Below are 22,674 nucleotides of genomic sequence, written 5' to 3'. Positions count from 1 at the left end.
GGAATTGCTTTATGGCATTAAGGACTCCAGTAAACTTCCAAGAAATGAGAATAAAGCCTTTTCCAAACCTAGTTTTATGATGTTGACTGTCTCTGGGCCAGTCAGCTTCTTGTGTTTCATTCCTTCCTGCAGTGGAAAAATTGATGTGTGTGTTGGTTTTTTTTTCTTTCTTTTAATCAACTTGATTAAACTTCAGATCAACTTGAAATCATCTGATGTGAGTATTGTTGGAGGTGACGTGATTGAGAGAAAATCTTAAAGAGCCTCTTTAAACTCCATTTTTGTTTAACTGTGAGTCCTTTTAGGAGTCATATGAAACTGTATCCAGACACAGTCTTAATTTCAAGCAGCTGAAAGTTGGCTGCTGCGTAGGCTGCAGACAGTGTGAAGGTTGAGTGTCTTCTCCAGAAGCCTCTTAATCCGCTCCTTCATAATGGTGTGCATAGGGCAAGCTTGCTAGACAGCCCCTCTATTTAAGAGTTTATCCTCTGTACAGTATTAGAACTCTCTATTTGCGTGTGTACACATTACCTCAGCTTTTGCTTGGACTGTGAAATACAACTGTCATTTTCTAGCCTTAAAAGGTTTGACTAAGTTTATCATCTTTTGATATAAGCTCATTTTCTTTCTTCTCTAATTTCAAAGGGATTGTTTGAGACCTATTTTGAACCTGCATACTTATTGTAGGTTATACTTCCTTTTGTTCTTTTTTGAATTATTTTCTCTGCAACGTTTTTAGCACCAAATTTGTGTCACTAAAGTGAGGGCTGACACCTTCCTATGTAGGAATTGGTGTTTCTTTGCAATGCAACCTTACAGTCGGTATCTTACGAGTAAAAACATAACCGTCTCTGAACCCTAAGAAGAAGAACCCAATATCTTTAGTCTTATTAGCTTTCAGTTCTCATCATTGGCCATTCAAATAAAGGCATCACAATTTTTGCCCCATCTTATTAGTATATGGATTCAAGGCGAAGTTAATGAGGGTTTTAAAGTCTCCTGAATTTGTGCATCTGTTTCTTGCATCTGAAGTTCCCAATTGCTAACTTACATAGGTTTCTCTCAAGATCATCTTTTTGACAGGTTTGTGCTACAATCCTTGGTGCATCTTCTGCACTTATGGTGTGTCTTAATTAGTTTCTGTGCACAGCCAGGCCATCTTTGGCTTGTCAGACACCTCCAAGGGAGCTGCCTGCCTATAGTGTTTAGGTTTCTTCTCAGTGTTTGTCTTCATTTACTTGTTTTAATATCTGAAAAAAGATAATACTTTGGAGAGGGGTGGGGGAAACCACAAAAGGCAATGCAATGGAATTGGATTAAAAGCTTTCATGAGACATAAGCAATTTCTGTGTGTATTTCATAAAGATGATTACAATCAATGACTTTGCAACCTTTAGAAGAACCTTGTACTTCTATCATAGCACTCTGTATCTTGAGAGTGAAGTTTTATCCTTGTTCAGTGTGTGCAAGTGCCAGCAGTTCCTACAGGGTTACGAAGCACTGTGCTGTAAGGGAATACATCCATTGTAATCAGTCCTGGATGCTGCAGAGTGCATTTGCTGTGCTTTGGAATATCGGTATTAATCTCATATAGCACCATCAATTCATACTAGGTTCTAATCCCATCAATTTTAACTTTGAGTAATATAATCAAAGGGAAATAGGGAAATACGGTAGTGAAATCTTAGTATCATTATTTGTTTTCAAGCTAAGGATCTGCGAAAGCATTGCTTGATTTGTTTGAATGTTAATGGACTGCTCTAACCTGGCACTTAATCTCTAACCTGGCACTTCAGAATTCCCAAGCAGTTCAGGCTGTCCTTTATAACCACCGTTATCTTCTGATTCAGTTTTATTCTTCTTGCTTTTTTCTCAAGCCTATGCATTCCAACAATGTATGAGGTGCAAAAATTTACATAAGAGTGGTAAGTGCATTTATCCTTCTAGAATATACTCTGCTGCAGCACAACTACCTTGTAATGTAGAAATTGCCATAGTAACTACTCATTTCTTATTGATTAGATGGATAAAAATTCTCATAATATACAAGCAGAGTAACTTGCTGGCATATGGCTTCAGGCTACCCCTGTGGCAACTCTTACTTATGCAGAAAAAGGAGAGAATGCATATAAGAGGTTTTTTTTTTATTTTATTTTTTTTAGATGAATTAGTATTCTTTGAGTTAGGTCACAAACTAGTCTTTTTTTTGCCATAACAGAGCTTAAAATTTAAATTAAACCTAATATACAGCTCACGAGGTGGAATACTAACGCATTGGTTTGCTATTAGATCGGGACAACAAGATTTCACCTCAACATGAAATCTGGAAGGGAAATGGGAAGAAAGGAAGAAGGGCTTCCCATTTCCCCCCCCCCCCCTCACCTAGGGACAAAAGTAACTGCTCTGCTGAGCTGACCCCTAATGAGTAAAAGAGAATTTTCTAGTTTAGCAGTTGTGATAAATAGCTCTGGAAGGTGCTTCTTACCACACTGGAATCAATCGCATGAGAGAATAAGTACTGCTTTTATGTTTCTTTAGTGATATTATATAGTGATGATCTTCAGCAGTGACATTGTGAATGCTTACTGAAAGCAGGATTAGGCCTGTAGTGAGTTACAGTGGCTGACAGCTGTCTTGGTTCATGTACTGCTGTTGCTCAACGTACTGTTGTCTCTTACAAGCCTGAAAGATGCTCCTACCACGTTTGTTTTGAAAGACAAGCTTTTTGTGAATTCTGTCAGGGGACTGAGACTGCAAAGCACTCAGGTAGGATGCCAGATAAAAATTAAGCCCAACACATTCTTCAAATGTGAAGTAGCAGTTTATTCAGAATAATATAAAACAAAAGAATGGCAACACTCAACCAGTGTTTTGATTGTTTGTTTACTGTAAAGGCTCTTCTGAAGCTGTTTGGGACTCTTTTGTGATGCCTTGGTGTTGGCTATGATTGTATCCATTCTGTATGATTATTCCAGGATGCTATTAGCTATGTGTATAGGAGACTGAAGATCTTAAAGCAATTTGCAGTTTGGATCTTCCAAGCTGTTATCACAGGTGGTACCCATGCACAAGTATCTGCTTTCCTTGACTCCAGCCCTCTTTTACCTTCTGAAGTCTGAAATGCTGGGTTAGGGCATCACTTTGTATATTATATCACCCTTCTGCTCTGTTATTTTTACCTACAGTCTGACAGCCTGACTTCAAACATCGTCTGACCTTAAGGTTGCTTGAAGTCACTAATCTGTAGGGTTGCAGGAAATTATGCTACTGTTTCAATAAGCTAGGCCTTCAGAGACTCTGCTCAGGAAAACATCCTTCTCCCTGTAGTAGGCTACAGACAAATGGAGGAAGCTCTTTGGCAGCTGCAGATACTTTCAGTCTCTAACAGGAGGAAGTAGGCTTGGCTCTTCTTCATCTTCAATTGGCCTGAACTCTTGGGTGCTTTTGTAGAGGCTTTTGCAGGCAGTAGTGGGAGGTTCAGTGTTTGGTGTCCTTTGTCTGTGTACTAAGATCTGGGAGATAGGCCTGGAAAGTAGCCATAATGTAGACAGGAAAAAAACAGCTGTATATAGAGGATGATGTAAGAGTTTAAGCTGATAATTATTTTTTTGTATTGTTTCTTCCATTTCCCTCTTGCCTCCTTAACATCTTTGCTTTTTTGCCGTTGTGACCCCTTTTTATTGCCTCACCTGTACAAATCAGGAATGTTTTTTTCCTTCATCTGGCAAGGTGGGCTTTGGTATTAGTCTTGGAAAGCTTCTTTCCTTAAAGAGCAGTATGGAGAAAGATGGAGAATTGAACCCAAAGACCAGTGCCAACTACTCTCTGGTCTGGTGATTCAAAGCTTACTTATTTTCTATTGATATGGAACAAAAGAAACAGCCTTATACAGTTGTACAGTATATGCTAGTGTCGTATGCTAGTATGCATATTAGTGTTCTGTTCTAATGAATTTTCAGGGTACTTTAGGATCTTTTTGTCTGAAGGATATGGAAAATATGCAGGTTGGTATTGATCAGGCATAACACACACAACTCAAAGCGGCAGGCTGGCATGATCTGAAAAAAAACCTCAATCTTTTGTACACATCTCTTGATATTCTCGTAAAATTGGGACAGAAACAAAGACATTACTGATTCTTTTGCTTTCCACTAAGAGTATTTTTTCGGGGGTGGACTTTTTTTTGCCTTTTTTTAAAGTATAGAGCAGTAGTTTATAAAATCGTAAAATATAGATCATACACTCTATCAGACATAGGCGCTTTTTTGCGAGATTCTCTTAGAAAAGAGTCCAGATTTACTTTTTTTTTTTTTCCCACGCACTATCATGCAGGTGATTTACAAAGCATTAACTTCCCTGCAAGTTAGCTATACCATGGCAGCTACCCATTCCTCCTGCATGATGTAAGCAAGAATTTACAGGTTACACACTGCAGAGAATCTAAAATACTTTCCTGGACATGTAATCTTGTAACAAGAAGCCAGTTGAACCTGAGCTTTCCTGATCCACTGATTTGTATGTACAGTTTGACAGCCATCTGCAAGAAAGTAATAGCAAGATCTTTGCTAACATTGTCAACCAGCAACTGTTCCAAACCAATATTTTTGTTTCATTTTAAAGCTGAACAGATGTAAACATTTGATCTTGGTAATGATTTCCAAAGATTTAAAATAATAATAATAAATTTTTGAGGGGGGAAATAATGATTGGGTGGGTTTCATTCAACTGAGGAAACCTGGATGGAATTAATATATTCTAGGGATCTTACAGAACTTCTTTTAAAATCAGTGTATTGTTCAGAGAGGACAGTAAGCTTAGTATTTAGAGACATGAGCTTAAAGCATTTGTAATGTTTAGGCATTTCCGTAAGTGTTTTACGGACATCTGTGGTGTTTTTATCAGCAGTCTCGCACACCATAGCAGAAATAAAAAGCTGCATCTGTTAGGCATTGCCAGGTATCTAAATGCATATATATATATTTGTGTGCATCCTGCATGCAGATATTAGATCTTAGCTTGGATCACCATGTGACTCGTGTGTTTGGAGGCAAAGGTTCTGAGTGAAGACAAATCTCTCCAAAACAGCGTGGCACTTACTGGAATTACTCTGGGCTTTCAAAGCAGTAGCTGCAGTCAGAATCTGGCCAAAGTAATTAACTTACGAAGGATGGGAAAGAAAAGCAGCATGTGGAAGATGTAATTAATGTGAACATATGACAGTCAGTTCTCACATAATAAATTGGCAGCTGTGCCTGAGGTAACTTTTATTTGCAAAATACAGTTGGAAATTTTTAGAAGTAATTGCACATTTTCTTCCATTTCCACATGGTCCAAGAGAACATGGTACAGTACAAATATCAACAGAAATGCAATAAAATAATGGTTATTGTTGCTTTTAATTTTTATTATTTTTTTTCTTGGCTCAGGGCTATGATCTTATTTAAACCAATGTCCAAAGGAAAGGAGGAATACATTTTAGCTCAGGAAGAGACAAGTGGCAAAACATTTTAGTGATGTTTAATATAGAATAATCTAAAAGGATAAGGCAGGAACAACCAGAATAAATAACAGTAATGGCTAGATATCTATTTGCGGAGGAGATTTAGTAATGTAATTCTCCTGACTCAAGAGTAAATAATGGTTAAGATAGATGTTCTGAAATCCTCCCAATTTGATGGCTTGAATTTTTGCAAGTCTGGAAGCTTATCGCAGCTTTTCCTGAATAACAGGTGTGACACCAGTAGTCACAGATGCCGGCAATCTTCAAGAAAATACATTCTGCTTGCACAGAGCAGTGCTCTGGAAGGCTGCAGGATGACACCTGCACCCAGCTGCTGACTCGAACAGCCTGCTGCTGAAGCTGCTCTGCCCTCCCTCTCAAAAAACTTGCAAGAGGTAGATGAAGATGGCTTGCAACTGAGGTTTGCTGCTGTGACCAAACATACGAACTTCAAGACTTCTTAATTGCCATCTGCAGGCTTCTCAATGAATTAGACAGTACTATGCTCTATCAGTCATTCCTGCTGCTACCTGGCATATGTGATTGCCCCTTCATGTGCAGGTGGGAGGTCAGGCTGCCCACCATTTAAGTGCTTGTCTGTTTCTGTGTTATTTTTTTTCCTCCTGTTTTTAAGAAATCTGTTTGTCTTCACCTATGATGAGGAGGAAGAGTCCAAATCTATTTTACCCTAAGCATGAGGGAGGATCTAGCCTACTTTGTGACTGAATGGGGACTGGATCTGGTAGTAACAAACTAGCACTGGAGTGAGATTTTTCTCACAGTAGGTCTGATTAGGAGCTTTACTACTGTTTAAAATGAAACAACCTGTAGACCAGGAAATACAGTTCTTTGTGTAATATTCCTGCTGTAGCTAGTCTCTGTATTGCTCACCCCAGGGGATCTTGCATTTGCTGCAGGTTGAGCCTGGTAGGCAGTTTGCTGAACTAAGCCTTTAAATAGGCAGCATATTTTTTTCAAACAAAAACTGTTCTGTATTTTTTTTTGTGCTGGTGAATTTCAAATGATGCTCTAGGAAGGTCAGTACACTCCAAATTAATTAGCAAGGATCTCTTTAACAGGATAATTACTATATCAGCAAGTGGTAAACTCAATGAATGTGAGTAGTCCTGGCTTGCATCAACAAGAGATGTGTTGTAATTCGACCAGCTGATTCTAAATGCACCTTGGTGCGGAAGGCTTTAGACAACACAGCTGGTCAGTGATAGCACTCTGTCTTTTTTACCTATAGACTGGAATTAAAATCCCAAATGAAGTTGCATTCCACTCTCCATATGTCAACCTTTAAAACAGCATTGTGAATGACAATTGGCTCTTTTGCTCCTGCTGGGAAGAGGCCCAAAATGAGAAGAGCAGGAGGCATTGCATGTTATTACTAAATTACAAATGGTAGAAAGGGCTATGAGGTGTATGAGACTTCTTTCTTTGTGGCTTCTCTCATAATGGAAGGGCCTGATCCTGCACAGAACAGATCATATGGTTTAACAACTCATAAATACTAACACAGGTTCACATGTTTGGGGACATTTTAAATAGGTTCATTTTTAAATAGGTGTATCTTTCAAGGAATAAACATGCCATTGTTTATCAGGCTATTAATAAATAAGCATATGACTGCTGTGGTGGTCATAGAAACACTCATGCATTCCCAGAACCGCATTCTGTCTTTAGATGGCTGAGGCTTTAGGTAAGACTGGGAAATTTTAACAACAGAAATTACTTTAATTAGGCCACTCTATTTGCTAGGTTTTTTTCTTAATATGATTTTCTGATCTCATTAAGAATGAATGCAGAAATTTGTAAAAGCACCTGCCATTTTCTGTGAGCATATGATTTTTAAGCAGCCTTTAAAAAATTGCTCATCTTTCAACCTGTATAAGCTAAGCCCATCAAGGACATTGGTCTTAAACTGATGTAAAGTGTTCATAGAGAAATGAATCAGGCCCTATATTATTTACCCCAAATGTAGAACTAAATGCATAACTATTAGCTATTTCTTAAAAGTAGATCTTGACACTTGATAGACCAGATAACATCTGAAGTGATTTCATGGGGCTTTGTGAAATGTTAAGCACAAGCCAGAAATCTTCTGCCTAGATTTTCTGTCAAGTGTGTGTAGTGCCATCTTCTTTCTAGTTGGCTTGTATACCTGAGATGCCTGAGTAAGGCCACTTTAAAAAAAATAAAATGGTGACACTTAAAAATCTGCCCTCAACTTCAAACACAGTGAAGCATTAAAAAATATTTTTTTTGGTTTATGTTCTGACTGATAGAAATAAAAATGCAAATATCTCAGTAGAAAATGCCTGGGTGACACACACAGTCGTGTTCAAATGATCTGTGAGGATTTCATTATCTTTTTAATATATTTTTATTTGTAAGGTTGAAATTATTCAGACCATGCAGGTCCTAAGAGACAGCATGGTGTTGCGTAGTCTTTTGAAACTGAGGTGAGGTAACATTCAAAGAAGCTTTGAATTTTTTGAGTGAACAATGTTTAGATGTCATAGTAACAGTACAAATCATGCCCTTTCACTTACGTGTCTGCAGTTATCACTGTAGCAGCTGCTTCCATGCACAGCAAACATTGTTCATCACACTTAAGTTATAGCCCAACCACTGAAGTAGGGCTGAATGCTTCTGTTTCCCCTATTCCATGAGGATGTTTATCCTTTTTATCCTTCTGTCTGAATACATGCAGGTACATATGTCAGCAGAGTGCCACCCAAGGTAATAACCAACCTTGTTAGTGTGCCAAACCTTCATTGCTACTACAAACTATGGCTACAAAATCCCTATGGATAATATAATAGGGAACTAGTCAAAACCCACCAAAATCCAATAGGATACAAAATTCTTTTGCTTCAGAAATTTCCCCTACAGTTCAGAAGAAATTGATTTCTTGGTGAAAGAGAGAGTTTATGTGCTCAAAGTCTGTTTGACCATAGAAATAGGCCAAGCCCTTTTGAGGAAGCTGTGAGAAATGCAGTTGGTTTCAAGTCAGTAACTGTGCTCACTGGTCTTTTGATGGAGCTTGGGATTCCTCTCTCACTGGAAAATCAATGAACTCTTTCATTTCAGTATCTTGCTCAGCAGTAGCTTGAGTGCTGGCTTCATAAGGCTCGCATGGGCAACAGCTGACTTCTCCTTTCCTGCTCTTCTGCAGAATAGTAGCACGGAAGTCTAATGTTATCACCGCCAAACGATACAGTTGTAGGGTCAAAACTAAGATGTTCTTAGCTGTAAAAAACACCAGCAACTGATTGAATATTCTGAAGTGGCCCATCAGGATTGAACGCACGATGAAGAAGGGTCCATCCTGTATGAACAAGCTGACCCCGATGTTCCACAGCTCTGCGCTGTACCTGCAGAACAGCAGGCTGGGGATCCGCCTTGCTGATGCAGTTGGTTTGCAGCCAATATGCTGTACTGGAAATAAAACACATGTTAAAACAACTCTTTAAAACATAATCAGGATTGGGTGAAGTGCAGCTTTTAGATACCCTGGATTATAAATGCCTTCAAGTGTGAACAGTTCAACATAAAGCATATCCCATTTCTGAGATCTGTTTCAGTGAAGCACGCTAATCTCATGTTAAGCAGGCACTTACATGGTCTGCTGGAAAACACCAAAAATTGTTTCCCCTTTACTATCCCACAAATGTATCAGTATTTATACACTTGAAAACAAGAAGCGGAAGTAGATCACTTAATCTTTCTGCAACAACTTCCCAGATGCTTTTCTGTTGAATCAGTGTGCTAGGCTAATATGCATCATTAAGAAAACAAACCAATAAACTAAAATACCACAAACCAAAAAAATCCCTCGATGCTGAATGGGAACATCCAAAGCTGTAGCACTTCAGCTAGTTCCGGGTGAAGACCTTGCTTTTAAAAGATTCATGTTGCCTTTTCTGTATGTCATAATAAAAACAGGTCATGTTTGAGGGACAATATCAGGCATTATGGACAGGAAGAAACTGTAGTCCCTGCTTGTCATATGAGACTTGAGCTACTGTTGCTCGTTTGTAGCTTTCTGGACATCAAGTTGGGTGCAACACCTGGAACCTGCATGGATGCATCCTCCTCAGCTATAATGACAGTGGTGAGCTAGAATGCTTTTGGTGGCGTAGCATCCGGAGAAGGGTCATCAGAAGGCTTTTTGTGCGCTAAATATAGCTGCATCTTATGAAAATGCATATAGCTTAGCTGACCCATTTCTCAGGCAGTGTGATTTCATTAGCTTAAGACCTGTAATTACTGTGATGCAGTAGTAACCACCAAACATCACAGCTTACCAGAATAACTCCATTGTTCGAGTCAGCTCTGGGAAAAGAAAAAGATGAGACTCAAGAGTGGAAAATGAGTTGTAGAATGGGGAATGCTTTTTCTGAATCCGTTAGGCAAAGCTTCAGCAGCAACTAATTTTTTAATGGCTTTTGTGTCGTTGTTTAACAGTCCTACCTGCATTACTGACATCCTATATTGTCTATGAATTGCTCTTTTAGGTCATGGTTGATGTGTGATTAAACATTCTGATGCCTGAATGACAAGTATCTGTGCAGCTGTATAGAATTACCTAAAACAAATTGTACCCACGGTAAATTTCAGGGTAGTGTGTTCAATAACTTAATTTTTAGCTAGTAAATGTAATTAAATAAGCAGAAAAGCAACAGCCAGAGGAGAGGGGAAAAAAAAACAACAACACAGTACACAGCTTAGTTCACTTCAATTAATGGTATGTTTCTTTAAGCAGTGTTTGAATTTATCTGGGTAGTGGTGATGTATGTGTAGTGTTTTTGCCTTTTTTTTTAATTTGAGTGTTGTGCATCTTTAAGATAATGTATTTTACCAGTAACAGGAATTTTATCTGTGATAAACTGCATCAGCTTTCTTAGGAGGCGAGCAGCTGAGCTGAAATGCTGGAATATTTTCCTAGCTTCAGTGTTGAAAACAAAGCCTAACGCTGTCCACAAAGAAAAGGCTAATAAAAAATTCCTAGAATCATTTCTCATTACTTTATTCGTTCATTATTTTAATCACTGTGTCAACCTAGTCATCAATTTTATATAAGATGCTGGTGAGGATAACTCATCTTTAGACTAGTATAGTTCAACTGCAAACTTGCAATTGGAGGCCAGAATGGTTGCAACAGTTGGTGACTGAGGAGGCTTTCCTTGTTCTCCTTTGATCTAGAGAAGCCCTTTCTGCATATAGACAAATATCAGTTTGAGTTAGCTGAATGTTGGGCCTGTTCCTTTAGGATAAGGATGTACAGTCCCAACGTCATACGGCCCTTTAGGTTTCCTGTGAATAGCTAATTTCTCCTGTGATAACCTCTTCTGAGCCTGTGATACCTGTGCTCTAGGCTGTGCTGTTCCCGGTGCCTGAGGCTAGTTCCTCTCTCCATAGGTGCCAATAACCTGCCCAGATTGGAACCATGATAGAATTCACGACCAGATCTAGCTCAAGAGCTTACACAGCGAAGTTTAAGGCAGTACCAGGCAACCAGAGTAGATGCTTCAACACAGTACTGGAATACCAGTTTTCCTGGAAGTGGTTTTATCAGGGAGATCAGAGATTAGCCAGAAACAAGTTGTTCCTCAAAAGAAACCACAGTGGTCTTTCATCAAAAAGCCTCATTGTCTTTGTCATATGAATTGTTCTCCACCAGAAGTCCTGTGTAGAGTCTGTAGCGTGTGCACAGCCATGAGACATGCCAGCAAAAACTTAAAGCACTTGTTCTCTTCTTGTCTATGTGCAAGTACTAACCTGCAAGATCAAGTGGAAACTGTAACATACTCCAGGTCCATACAGCAAGAATTGCATTTAAGAGAACATAATTCTTCCTATGGGAGGGGAAAAAGCGATAACAGTGAAGATGCAGTTTCCTTATGTGGCAACAAAAATGTTTTCCGTAGTATTTGGGATGTTATTTAAAGGGAGGTTAAGCCAGACAGTGATTGATTAATGCATGCGTCTGAGATGTAGAAGTAAGATGAAGAAAACCAGGCAACTTTGGTGTGGAATTTCTGCTTTTCATGCCATATGTTCCAGCTGTGTAATTACACTAAATATTTAACGCTAATATAATGATAAGCATGTGGAAATAGACATGTGGCTCAGAAATATCTTTACATATGTAATGATTACACATTCCTTGAAAGCCTACAGCTTCTAGGCCAAGTGGGAAGGACCTCTCTTCCTGCTATAAAATATTCTTTGATATTAAAAATAATAAAATAAAAATACTGAATACTGTGTCTGTAAGAGGATGAACCTCTTCTCTGTTTCTTTCTCTGTGATGGATGTTCATCATTCAGCTCTCAGTGCTGCAAGAGGGAGATGGGCTTACGTTCTCCAGGAGAGATTGTAATGTCGAAAATTCACACCAGAATTATGCTGTGCCCTTTCTTCTTACTTTGAACACTTTGTCATTCTATCACGAAGAAGAAAGTACATCTGAAATAACTGAAGAATCAACTTGGATAATGAATCACTAAAGCAAACTCTAGTTGCTTCCATGCCATTCTAAAACAATTCATTAACCTGAAAGGTTTACTGTGTATCCAGTGTTTCAGCTCCTGTAGCTGCAAGATCTGACGCTGCATGGCAGTTATGCTAGCTGTTTGGCTCTTCGTACCCTTTTATTGTGATGGATGTGACATGCTTCTCTGCTGGCAATGGATGACTAATCTCTAACAAAGCTCATAGGACTGTTAAGTCTTTTACAGAGGGAAAGGGAAGAGCAGGAAAACAGAGCCCTTGAGTGTAGCTTTCTGTTATCTGTGGGAATACAGTTTGAATAATCTGGATACTGCAGACAGCCCAAACAAACAAACAAAAAAAAACACAAGCAACTCTTTTGCTCTATGCAAATTATTTATGCCAGCAAATATTCCTTACCGCACATCCTCAATGTCCAGGGTTTCACTAGCAAATTCAAGTATATCTGCTGCTGTTCCCACAAACATGAGGAGCAACTGAGACAATTGATCCCGTGTGATTTCAACCCCAATGGGGAGAAGCCATCTCCCAACTACTAGGAGCAGTAGGAAGGTCTGGTGGAGGGCCAGTGTCCATACAGTTTCACAGATTGTGGAGAGCTGATTCACAAAGACTTTAGCCTGTTTAAAAGACAACAACAATAGCATACTGTAACTTCAGGAGACTGACATTAAAGGTGGCGTTCATCCTTCAGCCTGCTTTTGTTCTCCGTCATATTGTATTAGAGCAGATCATTTCTATGCGGCAGGCATAATTTGAAAAAGGCATATTAATACCAATTTTGGGTAATGAATACTGATTCTTTCTCCGTGCTTTTTCTCCCGTTCTCATTTTTCAGCTGAGCATTATCATTTGCAGAACTGTCACTGGACGCTCTTTAAATTCAGTTAGATTTCTGAGAACAATGAGACTTTCTACCAGCAACGATTAGTACATGGTATAATGTAGGCCACTTCTACGATGTGGCTTTGTGAAACTAACATTTTTTTTACTCCTGTGTGAGGAGGCTTCCCAAATAGACACAACAGTCCTCTCTAATTGCTCTTTCCTAACACACTGTAAGATCTCTCTACTAGGAACAGGAAAAGGTGTCCCACCGTCTGAATGATGTGGTGATCTATTCCCTCACTTCCACGACTGTTGTCTCTGGATTGATTGAAGTCTTGGTTGGTGACATTCACCTGAACAGCTCCAGGCTCATTACCGCAATACTGTTGTGAACAAAAACATCACACATGCATAAATGTCGTGTGCAGGGAGCAGATGTGCTCTGTGGCTGGAAGAGACCTGTTTTGCCAAACTGCAGAGGGTTAATTTGTAAAGTCAGTGGATGTTAACAAAGGTACATGCTTACTCTGAATGTAATTTCCCTTATGCTCAGAAGGGATGAATTCTTTTGTGGGCAAGGGTGATGTGCTGGTAGGCCCTTGAGAAGCTATAGGATTGTGCTGATAAAGCTGATATAAATTGAAAGGCTGATGGAGTGGGTGACACCTCTGCTGTTAAGACTGCACTCTCTGAATGCGCTCTGTCTGCAGCTCTCTTTGACCGGCTGCTGGGTTTCCTACAGTATCTCTCTGCCTAAAATGGTAAAACAGGGTAAAAATTGGGTATGGTTAGTCTGCTATCTTATACTTCTGGTCGGTCTCTACATCCTCCAAACTTTTCAAAATTTGTTTCTTTTCCCTAGTGTCCAGAAAAAAGTTCTCTAAATGTGCTGTTTTATTCTTCTGTATGGTTTACCTCAAGGTTGAAATGAACAGAGTTGGGCTGGGGAGACACTTGGTTTGTGTTTCCCCTCTAGGGGAAATAATAACTAAGAAATATGGGTTTGTGATATCTCCCATCCCTGCAGAGTGGAAGAAGTGGTGCTTTAGTTTTCTCACACATCGGTTACTTGGAGAAAGTAAATGTTGGCTAAGGCATACTGTTACGTGGAGTGCAGTTAGCTGTGGTGGGGCTGGGCTAAGCATTGAGGAGTGCAGCGCAACACTGCTTTCTGCTTCACCCCATGGCTGGTCCTGGAGCAGCTGGGGAGTGGTTTCTAAAATCTGTCTTCATAACAACCCTTAACATTTCATTGTAATAGAAAAGGGATAATTAAAAAATCAAACCATGCTGTCATTAAAGACTTCTATCCTACTTGTGCCAGAGAACACCAGATGATTTGCATTTCTCCACTGGGCCCCCCACCATTTTATTGCACGAGGAGTGATTTTCTGCAACAATTGGAATTTGTTTGAGTGCATGCTGAGTAGCTGTATTCAGCATAATGCCTGCCAATATGCAGGCAGCATTTTCCAGCAAATGTCACATTTGAACAAATTTTGGATTCCACTCTGATACTTTACTGGTCTCTGATAATACTGCACATATCTGAGTGAACACTGCCTCTTGCCTGATGATGTTATAGAGAAATGGAGTGACTTCCTGTGGCCTGAAAAATCAGGAAGAAGTCCTTGTTGCTTTTGTACTTGGTGATAAAGGCTCTTAAACTGAATGCTTGGCTTAGTTGGACAGTGGGTGTGAGCACACTGAAAGACTCACACACAAATAGGGGAAATATTTCCATTTGGAGGAGGGAAGTTCGTATTATGGGGCATGGAGACAGTGACAGGGAGGGGCTGGGGTTCTGCCCAGCTACAGCCTTGTAGGGCTGATCTCCTGGGTTATCCCTGCAGCCCATGGAAAGCAAGAGAAGCAGCAGCTTGTTCAGGGGATGTTTCAGAAATGAAAATTAACTGGTGCTCTGGAGAAGCTTATTTATCTATCAACTGTAGGAGAAGACCGAAGCCTCCGAAGGCCAGCCTTTCTGAGCAGCTCCTACAGGCAGTGTGATGCAGTTGGTCAACAAGACCGTGACTTCAAACTTTTGCATAAGAGAAATAACCGCCCCAGCATATTAAGAAGTGAATATCTACCCTGTTACAAGTAGCCTGGGTAGGGCAAAGGGACTGATACCTTGTGCTGGAGGGGGAAGGCTAATTCACCTTGACAGCCTTTGGCTTGTCAGCAGGTCAGCCTTTGAGCCCTCTCCTCTGCCCCTTGCCCAGTGTGGCAGAGTGAAGAGGGGAGAGCTATGAACTTGCATTAAAATGCAGAGTCTGGGGGTTTGGTTAGTTGTATTTTAAAACCCTATTAGGGAGGAATTTGCCAAATTTGAGGCTTGCACTGCTGCAGGGGGACAGAGTAAAGCAGCGCTGCTTCTGCATGGCTGTGAGGGGGCTTGTTTCATTTTCCTAGTGGTACACAGGCACAGAGAACACTGCTTTCAGAAAATCAGTTCACTTTATTAATATCTTTTGTAGGCTCTTTATGTGTGAATTTTTTTGAAACCATTCCTGGCTTGATGGGAGGCTGCTATTTCAGTGGAAGGCTCCATGGATGCTGACTGAATGGTGCTCCTCAGGGCAGGTCTGTGTGTCTCAGACTGCAGGCAGGAAATGGAGAGCTGCTTCTGCAAAGCCGGGCATTTAAACAGACTCCCGATTTTCATTTAAGTACCTTCCTATCTTGTTTTATTTTGTTCCTCTGAATACTTATTAAGTGGTGACTCACTTAAAAGTTTGGAGAGGAGCCTTTATTTTACATTATCTATATGCATGTAGATAGGACTGTTGGTGCCAGGCATGTTAGCCTAGCTAATTATATTTATGCAGTGACTTAATGGGGATGTGACAAGGAAGAAGGAAAAAAACTAAGCTTCGTAGGCAGCTGATAAATGTGGTTTCCTTGCTTAGTTCTACAGCCTAGTTACTCCTAGGTATCAAGATGTATACGCGGCTAAACAAAGCTGTCAAGTTTTTTTCTATAAAATAGAAAAAATAAAAATAAAACAGGTAATAATTGTACGTGTTTTACAGCACTTCTATCTTAATTCACTTTCTTTGTTTCTTCTGAAATGAAGCTTACATTCCTCTGATTTATATATTTAAAAAAAAGCCTAATCAAAATGGAAACTGTTTTGCACGACGCGTTTTCCTAGTGCGCATTGTGCAGCGATCTCACTGGTGGCGCAGGGGACCCCCTGCAATACCAAACGAATTGAGCCATTCTCCATTTGCCTGTTGTTCACAGTCCCAGACAGAAATGAGGCCAGCTGAAACTTACTGCACCAGGCCCAGCATCGAGGTGGTAGCACCGATGCTGCGACGTCAGGGCAGGGTGCCCTCTGTCCTGGGACGTGCGGAAGAGGCCAGCTCTCTGACAAGCAACAGGTACCTGCTCGCTCTGCATCGTGGGAGCAGGCTGGCTGTCCCTGTGGTAAATGTCAGAAATTCCACCCGGTGACTTTGCTTTGTTTTGCTCATACTGGAAAGCTGGAATGTATTGCAGGGGGGAAAGATCACATAAGCTGTCTTCTGAATTGAGGAAGATAATGGGTGTGTGTGGGGGGGAAATGGTGCAAGATGTAAGATCTCTTCTGGAAGAGAACTGTAGTTGGTAAGGGAATCTGATGTCAGAAAGAAGCTGAGGGAATGGGCAGAGATTATCAATTATTTCTTTGATGTTCAAGCTTTGAATGGTTAAAAGTAATCAAAAGGTTTACCAGGTACCTGTGTTATTGCTGACTAGAAAGCTGGCTATTGCCCTGGCAGTCAGGTGAGCTCTGCTGAAGGGGGTCAGTTACTGCTTTCTGTGGCAGTAATGCAGCAGGTGTTTGAAAAGCTAAGAGGCACTTGTTTGTTTGAGATCTTACACTTTATGAAGAAAGAATGGTTATTTTTAATGGATTAAATGGTTTTAATTTTCTTGCCGCTCTGTTTTCCTGACAGCAATATTTTTTTCACTCAGTACAATTGAATTTACTTTATAGCATTTCTTCCAAAAATGTATTTCATCCCCAAATACCTCACTGCAAAGCAGTACTTTCTATGCAGCCCATACTCCACTGGTGATAGATAAATGGTATTAATTATGTCCAGTTCTGTGATACTCAGAGGCAGAATTGCCTCAGTCTTCAGGAGGAGAGACTGTGTATTAGCACATGCCTTAAATAATAGCACCGACACTTCCTCTTAGGGATCCAATGGGAGATCAAAATTCTGCTACCTGAAAGACTACAAACTGTTTTGATGGTGTGTATATATTAAATGTGTGGATCTAGTGATTGCGTAATTACCCATTCTGTTAGTATTTTAATAAGGAAAATCCCAGCAATATTTTAGCATGAAGAATAGTACTTGTCTGGGTGCTGCATTTTGAGGTTAATTGTCAGGAGGGCTGCTCCCCTTCTGGAGGTATTGTCTTCAAATCTATTAGAGTGTGCATTTCCAGAACTCTCCATCCTATCTCTCCAGGTATAAACTAAGCTGTTAACTTGATGTACTTCCTCTTTAATTCACAGTAGCAGTATATCAATAAGAACAAAGTATGCCATGTTCTAACATCATTTTAGGAAATAAACTGCTGCCTCTGACTACAAAATTAGCCTGTTTCTTGGACCAGATTTAACTATGACAAATGTTCTCAATATACACATTACCTGTCTGTGACTGTTTAAGGAGATTTGGCAAAGCAAGATGACAATAAATTCCTGCTGCTGTATTTAGAAAAAGCCTCAGGCATTTTCAGTGTAAACACAATTTTGAATATTTGATTATGCTTCTGTGGGCTCTAACAATGTTTCAAAGGAGAAAATGAGGCACTGCATCTCCTTAGTCTAATTTATATATTTTCTTCTGATGCTTTTTCTCTTACTCCTATCAGACCCTTTTTTGCCATGGTTGTGTATAACCAATATGTGCGAATCTGGGGACATAGCAAATCCCCTTTTCACTATATAGAAGTGTTATGGGGACTTGCAGGCAGCCTGCATGGGGAGGTGCAGGCTCTGTCTTGGCCCTAACTGACCCCATCTGGCACAAGAACTATTCATTTTAAAAGCTCTGCTGCATGTTTGGGTCCTGAAGTGGAACCCAGACACCCCCTTCCCAGATCACTGTACAGCACAGACAAGGAATATAAACACAGACAAATTACAACATGTCAGCAAATCTGTGTTAGCAATCTGTGAATATTCTCCTAGGTTGCAGTAAACATGAGGTAATTTGAGTTTAAGACCCCTTTCATTGATACCTACCTCAATTTTGGCTTCCTTGGAGTTGTGATGCCTGCCTGTAAGTGCCATGAAACTCATAACTTGTACTTTTTTTTTTCTTTTTTTTTTTTTTTTTTTTTTTTAAGGCCTCTAAAGCAATGAAATTTTGTCACCATGCTGGAGAAGATTCAAGCTGGTAACCTGGGGCTGAAGGGCTGTGGTTCAAACTTCTAGTCCTCAGTTACCCAGCTGAATAAGGGTCTCATTTTAGCTAGGAAAAAGGTTGATAACTTGATATTTAGGAAATGCACAGTGGTCCATAGTCCCAGCTGGACTATATGTAACATTATGCAATGTTATGTAATGTCCTAACAGTATAAAATGGAAAACTGGAACAAGGTCTGGTATGCATTCCCAATTACAACCCATCAATTAATGCATCGATTTCAAGCCAGTCCATCTTGTCTCATAATAAATACCTGGGTCCCGTGATGAATTTCTAGTAGCCATAATGATGGTACTGTGCAAATCAGATATAAAAATATCGCTGGTGAAAACCTGCAAAGGAAAAGAAAAGATAGCTTGGTATTATATCACATCGTAAATACCATGTATCCTATCATTATCTGAGTTGGACCTTGAGAATGCTACTTAAGTTACAGCTTACATTGAGCTATAACTGCAAATAAGAGTTGTTATTCTTGCTGAATTCCTCATGCTGTCGGTTACAAATGATATCGTTTTTGTAAATCTAAGATCACATGTTGTTTTTAAAAAGATTTTAAAAGATTTAAAATCTTTTTTTCAAAAAGTAACCAAAGGCTTTTAGCTGTTTATATTTCCATCACTGCATTCTCTGTATTTAGAACAAACAAACAAGAAAAACATTTAGCTAACGTACTCTTTCAGATCTCCTGAAGGGTGAATTAATAAGTTGAGTCATTCCACTGAAAGATACTGGGCTAAAGGCTGCTGATCAGAATCCTGTGTGTTGACACAAGAAAGGTAGAAACAGCATCAGTTTGCCTAAAACAAGCATTTCCTCAGTAAGGGATCTTTAGGGCAGGCTAAAAAGCTTGATGAAAATGGGCCTTGGCCTTGTTCCCCCACTCATGCTGCCAGTTGTCTAATCTTTTTAGGATTTCTGTCTCTTGTTCATTTTTCTAGTCACTCTCCTGTATAATTTGTGATGGTGATGCTTTAAGATCTTCAGCTTCTTGAGCTGAGTTCATTCAGACATACTGGAGAAGTTTCATTACTACTCCACTCCTCTAAGTACAGATTCTTGCAAAGGTTGCTGATGTTTTCTTATAAAATGTGACATTTTTTTGCAATTCTTATCCTTTTGGATTAGGAAAGAGGTTCTCTGATGCCACTGATGGTCCATATAGCCTTGTTGTAGTGCAGAGGGAGCATCACAACAACACTGCCAAGATGCACGGCAGCCTTTGCATTGTGTGGATGGAGCAGTGGGGCAAAACTTGGGATGCTTGCTTAATTCCCTCTGTCTTGCACATCTGGTAGTGAATTTAAATTGCTTATAATTGTGTAACTGCAGCAACGTTTTGTTCAAATGTTGTTGCATGTGTTGTTACATTGGATCCGGATAGGAACTACCTTTGTTTTTGTAATCATGACTTTTCCAGTGGAGGTTAAACTTTGAGGAAGAAAAACACAACCGAAGAAGTCCTCAGGAAAATGACTGGGTTACTGAGCTGCTATAAAGTGTTTCAACCAATCCCCTTTACATAAGATAGTCCTGGGTCATTGTGTGTTGGTGGTTTGGGATTTGTGGTATTGGTTTTCTGTTGCTTGTTTGTTTTCTCTATTTGTCTTTTTTTTTTTTTTTTTGAGGGGTTGGATTGCTGATGATGGTGGTTTTTTTTTGTTTTTTTTTTTTTTTTTTTTTTTCTCTTCATCAAACTCAGTGATTCTGTGGAGTTTTAGCCTGCTTATTTTGGGAGAGAACACACCTCTTGATTGAATGGGAGAAGTACTCTGTTTTACATACAGTATTTCCTGTAGGAGCTGAGTACATGAAAAATCCATCCAGCTGGCAGGTTAGCAAAGCTGAGCTAATGATAGCAGATCAGGCCAGGAAAGTTCAGGAGCTTTAACCCTGCCTTTCTTTCAGAAAGAGCAGTCTAGAGCAAATACTGCTTGGCCAGGTGCATAATGTTACTTTTCCCACATGTGCCATTTAATTATTTATGCTGGTGTAATAAGCAACTGTCTTTTGTCAATAGTGAATAGAAAGGATATGAGGCTCTCGGAGGCAGGAGAGTTCTGTGGCACAGACTGTCCTTTGCCCGCACCAGTAGACACCTAGGGAAGTATTTCTATAAATGCAGTTGATACTACCTGGTGAGTTTTTCACCTGGGGAGGAAATTATCCTGTTGTGATTAGATGCTGCCCATTTGTCTTCAGTTCTTACCTATAATATACTTTACTGTTTCTTAGAGTGTTGGACCACATCCATTTTCAGAATTTCCTTCTAGCTAAATTTAGCCCAGTCTTCTAACACACACGTTCATTAGAAAGGATCTGCTTTCTGTGTCTGTTTTTCCTTTGGATCTTCCAAAAATGGGCTTAGCAAGTGTCCCTTCATGAAGTGTCATCTGCCTCTTCCTCTCCCCAGTGAATCAGGTCTGCTCCCTCTGTCTTATAAATGTGTGTTTGGAGCTCTGCTGTTGTTAAATTTTCCTGTATCCCAGACTTCATCACTGCTTTTATTACATTTACATTTAAAGTATGGAACACTCGTGTGAATTGTCATACAACACTGCTTCTGTTATAATGAGTTTCCCAGATTGCAACAGACAGGAATATAAGGCCACTGAAATACTCAGTTTTCTTGCCTTGGACTTGTCCCAGGGGCCTGCCTGCAGTTTGAGATTTTTAAAAATTAAAGGTCCTAATGAAACCATTACAATTAGTTACATGAGCACTCTTTTCACAGAGCATTTGTTTTGGCTGACTGATCGTGCTGATGAGCTGTAGCAGACTGCAGTCATTCCTTACATGCATGTAAAAGCCCATGTGCCTGGGCAAACTCTGTGGCTGTAACTTTTTTGTCCATTTCTCAGGCAGCCTTTCCTGCATGAAGGCTTCCCTCTGGAATAGCCTCTCAAATTCAAATCCAAATACTTAAAGCACTATTACTGCATTGTGAAAGAGGTTGCTGCGCATCATTTACTTGTCGCTGAGTTTTGGTTCGTGCACTAGCATGGTGTTGGCATTGTTGCATGTAGCAGGGACAGGGAATGCAGTCCCAGGGAAAGAGGTGCCCTCAGGGAGCAGCAGGCTGGGTAAGAGATGGGGGCATCTGCACTGAGCAGCCGCATAGACCCCAGCATTGCTCCGCACCTCATGTGTGTGCTCCCTGCCAGGCTGTGGCATCGGAGGTGCCTGGTGACCCTGCAAGGGGATGCCTGCCTCCCCTCTCCCCGTGCCCCAGGGTCGGCAGCTCTAGAGCACGTATCTTTTGCCGGCAGCAAAGTTCCCACATTTTTCAGCTGTTGGTACACATGCAGCGCTCCACAAACAGTGGTTCCCAAGCACTCTTCTGCAAAACTGCCCATCCTGAAAGCCCTCTGGATTTGACCATGGACTAGCCAGGACATTACCACGCTTCCACCACTCTGGGTTCTGCAGGGAAGAAAACGCAGCTCCCTGAAAGTGTGGCAGAAAGAAAGCCAGGGCAGCTGTGCTCGCAGGCAGCAGCTGCAGAAAGCAGCCCCACATCTACACCAAAGTACATGCAAAGAAGCAAGAGGGGCTCCGTTGGAGCCGGCAGTGTATGCTCACCATTTGTAGCCTCTGCCTTGCTTAAACTTGAGGGTGAGCCCTGTCTCCAGGCACAGGAGAAGATTGAGCAGTGCCAGCAGCCAGTACTTGGGTTCTTTCTTCACTTCGGTCACTCTCCAGACCCCGATGAGGGAGTGCAATACGAAGAGCAGGCGAGTAACCAGAGCATTGAGCAGCACCATCAGCTCCATCCTGGACCAGTCCCGTTCCCCTTCTCCTGCACCGCAGGGGCCCGGCGCTTTTTAGGAAATCTGGGAAGTTGCCCTGGGAATCACTGCAAAGCCTGCACGCCGCAGGCACGCAGATCTCTCCTCTTCCATCTCCACAAAGGGGCCCATTATGACAAAAAAGCAACAGCATTGCCCCTCCCCCAGACTTCCTGAAAACTTTTTAAAGGGAAGAAAAAAAAAAACAACTTCGCGCTTCCAAGCTGGAGTGGTTTGCAGTGCTCAGTGCAGCTCTGACCATGCTAAGATGGGGGCGTAAAGGGTTTCTTTATGTCCCTTCTCTATCATCTCCTCAGGGACTCAAGGCCAGGGAAATTTCTGTCTTGCACAGCTCCTATCCCTCTGCTAGCTGTGCTCGCTTCTCTTATCTCACAGACTCCCAGAAAGAGACAAAATGTAAGGAGCATTATTAATTTGAATCATCCTTGCTAAAACTTTCACTGTGTTACTGAGGCTGCAAAACCCTCTTTACTCTCCCCTACCCCCAAAAAAGCTATAATGCATATTTGGGGGCTTTTAAAGTTGTTCGTTTAACATTGCAATACAGAAAGCAGAGACTATGTGCTTCACTACT

General features: G+C 40.6%; 1 protein-coding gene across 2 annotated transcripts; it reads right to left on the bottom strand.

The window, feature by feature from the left end:
- Window positions 1-5,224: 5,224 nt before the first annotated feature.
- TMEM26 (transmembrane protein 26) lies at window positions 5,225-22,265 on the bottom strand. 2 transcript variants are annotated; one of them, XM_013173868.3, is made up of 6 exons: window positions 21,874-22,265; window positions 18,545-18,623; window positions 13,123-13,236; window positions 12,425-12,645; window positions 11,291-11,367; window positions 5,225-8,947 (listed from the first exon to the last, which is right to left on the bottom strand). In XM_013173868.3, the coding sequence occupies exons 1-6, from the start codon at window positions 22,062-22,064 to the stop codon at window positions 8,532-8,534; spliced, it is 1,098 nt and encodes a 365-aa protein (XP_013029322.1). In that variant the 5' UTR covers window positions 22,065-22,265; the 3' UTR covers window positions 5,225-8,531. The 2 variants fall into 2 exon arrangements, with proteins under 2 accessions (XP_013029322.1, XP_013029327.1); XM_013173873.3 differs by lacking the exons at window positions 18,545-18,623; window positions 21,874-22,265 and adding an exon at window positions 16,136-16,300.
- Between the last annotated feature and the right edge of the window lie 409 nt (window positions 22,266-22,674).

This window comes from Anser cygnoides, chromosome 7 (assembly GCF_040182565.1).
Source record: "Anser cygnoides isolate HZ-2024a breed goose chromosome 7, Taihu_goose_T2T_genome, whole genome shotgun sequence".
NCBI lineage: Eukaryota > Metazoa > Chordata > Aves > Anseriformes > Anatidae > Anser > Anser cygnoides.
The sequence above is the reverse complement of the archived record's forward strand: the minus strand, read 5'-3'. Positions and strand labels throughout refer to the sequence as shown.

What these genes read in the sequence shown, in the direction of transcription:
- TMEM26 (XM_013173868.3), bottom strand. Translation starts at nt 22,064, where the DNA reads ATGGAGCTGATGGTGCTGCTCAATGCTCTGGTTACTCGCCTGCTCTTC. An exon ending in CAAGGCAGAGGCTACAAATG is followed by an intron (nt 18,624 to 21,873) that starts GTGAGCATACAC and finishes TTTCCTTTGCAG; the next exon opens with GTTTTCACCAGCGATATTTT. An exon ending in ATCACCACATCATTCAGACG is followed by an intron (nt 12,646 to 13,122) that starts GTGGGACACCTT and finishes TCTTTTAAACAG; the next exon opens with GCTAAAGTCTTTGTGAATCA.